The sequence below is a fragment of the Sander lucioperca genome, chromosome 8 (assembly GCF_008315115.2).
Source record: "Sander lucioperca isolate FBNREF2018 chromosome 8, SLUC_FBN_1.2, whole genome shotgun sequence".
Lineage (NCBI taxonomy): Eukaryota > Metazoa > Chordata > Actinopteri > Perciformes > Percidae > Sander > Sander lucioperca.
This window is the reverse complement of record NC_050180.1, coordinates 34328638-34333637: the sequence shown is the minus strand read 5'-3', so window position 1 is coordinate 34333637 and position 5000 is coordinate 34328638. Positions and strand designations below refer to the sequence as shown.

The window sequence follows — 5000 nt, the reverse complement described above, 5'->3', positions numbered from 1 at the left end:
GGATTTTAACTGTACACATGATGATGATTTGGATCGGAATCATAACGAACCACATGCTGCTTCTAAAAGAGCCATGCAGCGGCTGATGGAGACACACAGTCTCTCAGATGTATGGAGAGACCGCCATGCACAGCAGAGACAGTACACATGGGTCCACAGCAGAGACAGTACACATGGGTCCACAGCAGAGACAGTACACATGGGTCCACAGCAGAGACAGTACACATGGGTCCACAGCAGAGACAACCGGTTAACTATGGCTATGGAAACCAGTGTGGAGAGTCTTGTACAAGCCTCCCCTAAACAAGAGGTCAGGAGACCTGCAGTGGAGGATCCTCCACGGGGCTCTGGCCGTGAATGTGTTTCTGTCTAAGATTAATCCCACCGTGTCCTCCACGTGTCCATTCTGTCTCCACCCTGAGACCATTAGTCACTGCTATCTGGACTGTTACAGGCTGAAACCTCTTTTAACATTTTAAAAACTGTGTTTTTAGACTGTGGAGAGGTTTTTAGTGAGACTGCTTTTATTTTTGGTGCTGGCTACAGAAAGAAAAATGCAAATAAGTGGAAAATGTTGAATTTTATTGTGGGTCAGGCAAAAATGTCAATTTATAAAAGTAGGAAAAACCAGATCAAAAATGTGAGTGGACTAGAGCTGAGGAAGCTGTATGTGTCTCTGGTGAAGGCCAGAGTGAGAGTGACTTCAGGTTCCTCTCTCTGATGAGAGACATGCAGCAGTTCTTAGACCAGTGGTGTCTCACCACGGCTCTGTGCTCTGTGGAGGACGAGGAGCTCATCTTTCATTCTGGGTTAACATGAGATTGGTATTTTTAAATGTGGTTTTAATTTGTTTGTGCATCTAAAAACAATATGATGTTCTGGTAGAAAAAGACACGTCTTTCTGAAAATAAAGGTTTTGTAAAAATCAAAAAAAAAAAAAAAAAAATCTCTCTCCCTCTCCCTCTCTCTCTCCCTCTCACTCACTCTCTCTCTCTCTCTCTCCCCTTTCATGTCTTCAGCTGTCCTTTCAAAATAAAGGCCTAAAAATGCCCAAAAAATAATCTTGTTGAAAAACGAGATTTAATTTAATTTAAAAGTTTGACCCAGAAAAATAAAAAGTTGCAGGGTGGACAAGAAGACAACGGGATGGTAAACTAACTGCTAAACTCCCATCATGCTCTGCTGTAGGCTTGTTTTACAGGAATTTGGTTCAGACATGTTTGATAAATACAGACTCTGTTTGTGTTGATGGGTTTTAATTCAGGAAACTCCAGCTGGACGAAGACTCTCTCTCTGCTGTGTTCACCGTAGACAGTTAAAGAAAGGGACCAGCAGGTCCCGTGTCTCTGGACGGAGACCAGTGAAGTCTCTTTCCCGGTGATGGCTGAGCGTTACTGAGCAGCCTCCAACTGAGCTTGAAGACGTAGATGTGACGTGAGCAACCTGTCTGAAAGTTGGAAGTCTTCTGGTAGCTGTGCCAAGAGAAATCTCAATCATTCCCAATCTAGCAGAGACGGAGAGCGTAGGTATATGTAAGGAGATAACATAGACACAGGCTAATTATTGATCACTAAAATGATAGTTAACATTAGTAATTAAACTTAAACAGCTAATGGAAGTCCAAACTGCCTGAGAGCTTCTCCTGTACTATACGGTAATTCCTCTACTATGAGACAGTAAGTCTCGTGGTTATGACCCAATCGTTAGCCTATTTTTATAAAAACGTCTGCTACGGAGCCATAACGTGAGCTACAAGGTAATGGAGCCTTTTATACATTGTCGTGTTTCTTTAGAAATAAACAACGGACAAATAGAGTCTTTAAACTCTTCAGATGTAAAGTTATTCTCTGTCAAAGTGACGTCAGAATGAATGGCAGTCAATGGGATGCTAACGGGATGCTAACGGGAGGTGATGGCTTGGTAGCATCAAAATGGTTTTAACTCTCCTGTTGTCTTACCGTCGACCTGCAACTTTTTGCTTTTCTGGGTCAAAATTAAAATAACACTGAAATTGGTCGACACGTTTTCCCACTTTTTCCGGCGGGAGTTTTTTCCCTTTTTAAAAAAAAAACAAATTGACATTTTGTCCATTTTTTAAATGTTCTTGTGTAATTTTTTCTCTCCAAAATGCTATCAAATTTCATGAAAAATTCAATTTCTTTTTTACGGAAACATACTCGTTAGTTTTTATTTTTTTGCCCGATTCGGTTGAAAGAAACCCAAATTTTCTGATATAGAAACTTTCTGAAAATGGGTCAGATTTCTTTTTTTGGGGGGGCTTTTCCGCCTCCAATTTATTCTGACAGGACAGCTAGGTAGGAAAGGGGAGAGAGAGGGGGATGACATGCAGGAAATCATCACAGGTCGGACTCTAACCCTAGACCTCTGCGTCGAGGCATCAACCTCTCAGTATTATGTATGTACGCCTGCTCTACCCACTGAGCCAACCCGCAAGTTTTTGTCACCTTTGGAGATGTTTTTGTTTTTGGTTAATATCAAGGGGGTCAGCTTCTCCTCGGACCTCAAACCTCCTATGGCGCCATTTTGATGCTACCAAGCCATCACCCCCCGTTAGCATCCCATTGACTGCCATTCATTCTGACGTCACTTTGCCAGAGAATAACTTTACATCTGAAGAGTTTAAAGACTCTATTTGTCCATTGTTTATTTCTAAAGAAACACGACAATGTATAAAAGGCTCCATTACCTTGTAGCTCACGTTATGGCTCCGTAGCAGACGTTTTTATAAAAATAGGCTAACGATTGGGTCATAACCACGAGACTTACTGTCTCATAGTAGAGGAATTACCGTATAGTACAGGAGAAGCTCTCAGGCAGTTTGGACTTCCATTAGCTGTTTAAGTTTAATTACTAATGTTAACTATCATTTTAGTGATCAATAATTAGCCTGTGTCTATGTTATCTCCTTACATATACCTACGCTCTCCGTCTCTGCTAGATTGGGAATGATTGAGATTTCTCTTGGCACAGCTACCAGAAGACTTCCAACTTTCAGACAGGTTGCTCACGTCACATCTACGTCTTCAAGCTCAGTTGGAGGCTGCTCAGTAACGCTCAGCCATCACCGGGAAAGATCTTCTAATATCCTTCACTGGTCTCCGTCCACAGACACGGGATCTGATGGTCCATTCTTATATACTGTCTCTGGTTTTTTTTCCACTTCTTCCGATTATTTTGGTCACTTTTTTCAACACCAAAAAATGGTTCAATAAACGTCTGAAAATAATGCAATAAGGCGACAAAACGGCAACAAAAAAAGTGACAAAAACGTTGAAGAAAAACGAGAAATAAGCCAAAAGAAATGATGGAAAAAGAGACAAAAGTGACAAAAAGATTTAAAAAAGCGTCAAAATCTTTTGGAAAAGTCAACCAACAGCTGAAATCTCGCCTAGGGCACCAAACTGTTGTGGTGCTTTCTAACCTGAAGGAGAGGGAGTAACTTTGGCTTCAACTGAGATCTCCATCTATCTAGAGACGTCCCGGGACAAGTCTGCACGGATTTAACAAAAGACCGACTGAAACATCGGAAACATGTCTGAAAAAGAAATCGCAAGAATGAGAGAAAAACCTCGGAAAAAAAACAACCAAAAGGCGACAAAAAATTGGGAGAAATTGTCAAAGGTCAAAAGGAGATACTTGCCAGAAAAGGCAACAAAAACTTAGAATAAATTCTCCCAAAAAACCTTTAAAAGATGAAAAATGCCAACTATGAGTGTGTGAGCAGTTATTTAGTTCCAGATGTGTAGAGGAAAGTTCTTACCGTCCACGAGAACCATACAGGAGCACTCAGCTGAGCCGGCTGAGTTCTCGGCTCTGCATTTATACTGTCCTTCATCTTCTGGCAGAGCTTTACCGATCGTCAGAGAGCACAGGCCGCCTGCAACACAACACAACACAACAATATGAGCACAGGCTGCCTGCAACACAACACAACACAACAATATGAGCACAGGCCGCCTGCAACACAACACAACACAACAATATGAGCACAGGCCGCCTGCAACACAACACAACACAACAATATGAGCACAGGCCGCCTGCAACACAACACAACACAACAATATGAGCACAGGCCGCCTGCAACACAACACAACACAACAATATGAGCACAGGCCACCTGCAACACAACACAACACAACACAACAATATGAGCACAGGCCACCTGTAACACAACACAACACAACACAACGATATGAGCACAGGCCACCTGTAACACAACACAACACAACACAACGATATGAGCACAGGCCGCCTGCAACACAACACAACACAACAATATGAGCACAGGCCACCTGTAACACAACACAACACAACGATATGAGCACAGGCCACCTGCAACACAACACAACACAACACAACAATATGAGCACAGGCCACCTGTAACACAACACAACACAACACAACAATATGAGCACAGGCCACCTGTAACACAACACAACACAACACAACGATATGAGCACAGGCCGCCTGCAACACAACACAACAATATGAGCACAGGCCACCTGCAACACAACACAACACAACACAACAATGTGAGCACAGGCCGCCTGCAACACAACACAACACAACAATATGAGCACAGGCCACCTGCAACACAACACAACAATGTGAGCACAGGCCACCTGCAACACAACACAACACAACAATATGAGCACAGGCCACCTGCAACACAACACAACACAACAATATGAGCACAGGCCACCTGCAACACAACACAACAATATGAGCACAGGCCACCTGCAACACAACACAACGATCTGAGCACAGGCAGCTGCAACACAACACAACACAACAATATAAGCACAGGCCACCTGCAACACACAACAACACAACACAACGATATAAGAACAGGCAGCTGCGATACAACACAACACAACAATATGAGCACAGGCCGCTGCATCACAGTCTGGTGGCTTGGAAGAGAGCAGAGATAAGGATCTGAACTATCCCTTTAAGATAGAGTATAATCAGATTAATAT

The 5000-nt window shown here is 42.8% G+C and overlaps 1 protein-coding gene across 2 annotated transcripts in view; it reads right to left on the bottom strand.

Annotated features, from left to right (window-relative positions):
• The window catches only part of mylkb (myosin light chain kinase b), a 51671-nt gene that overhangs the window by 41024 nt on the left and 5647 nt on the right, over window positions 1-5000 (bottom strand). For both annotated transcript variants that reach the window (XM_036004332.1, XM_036004333.1), the window contains exon 2: window positions 3782-3898. In XM_036004332.1, the coding sequence (XP_035860225.1) occupies window positions 3782-3898 (117 nt within the window). The remainder of the gene's footprint in view (window positions 1-3781; window positions 3899-5000) is intronic.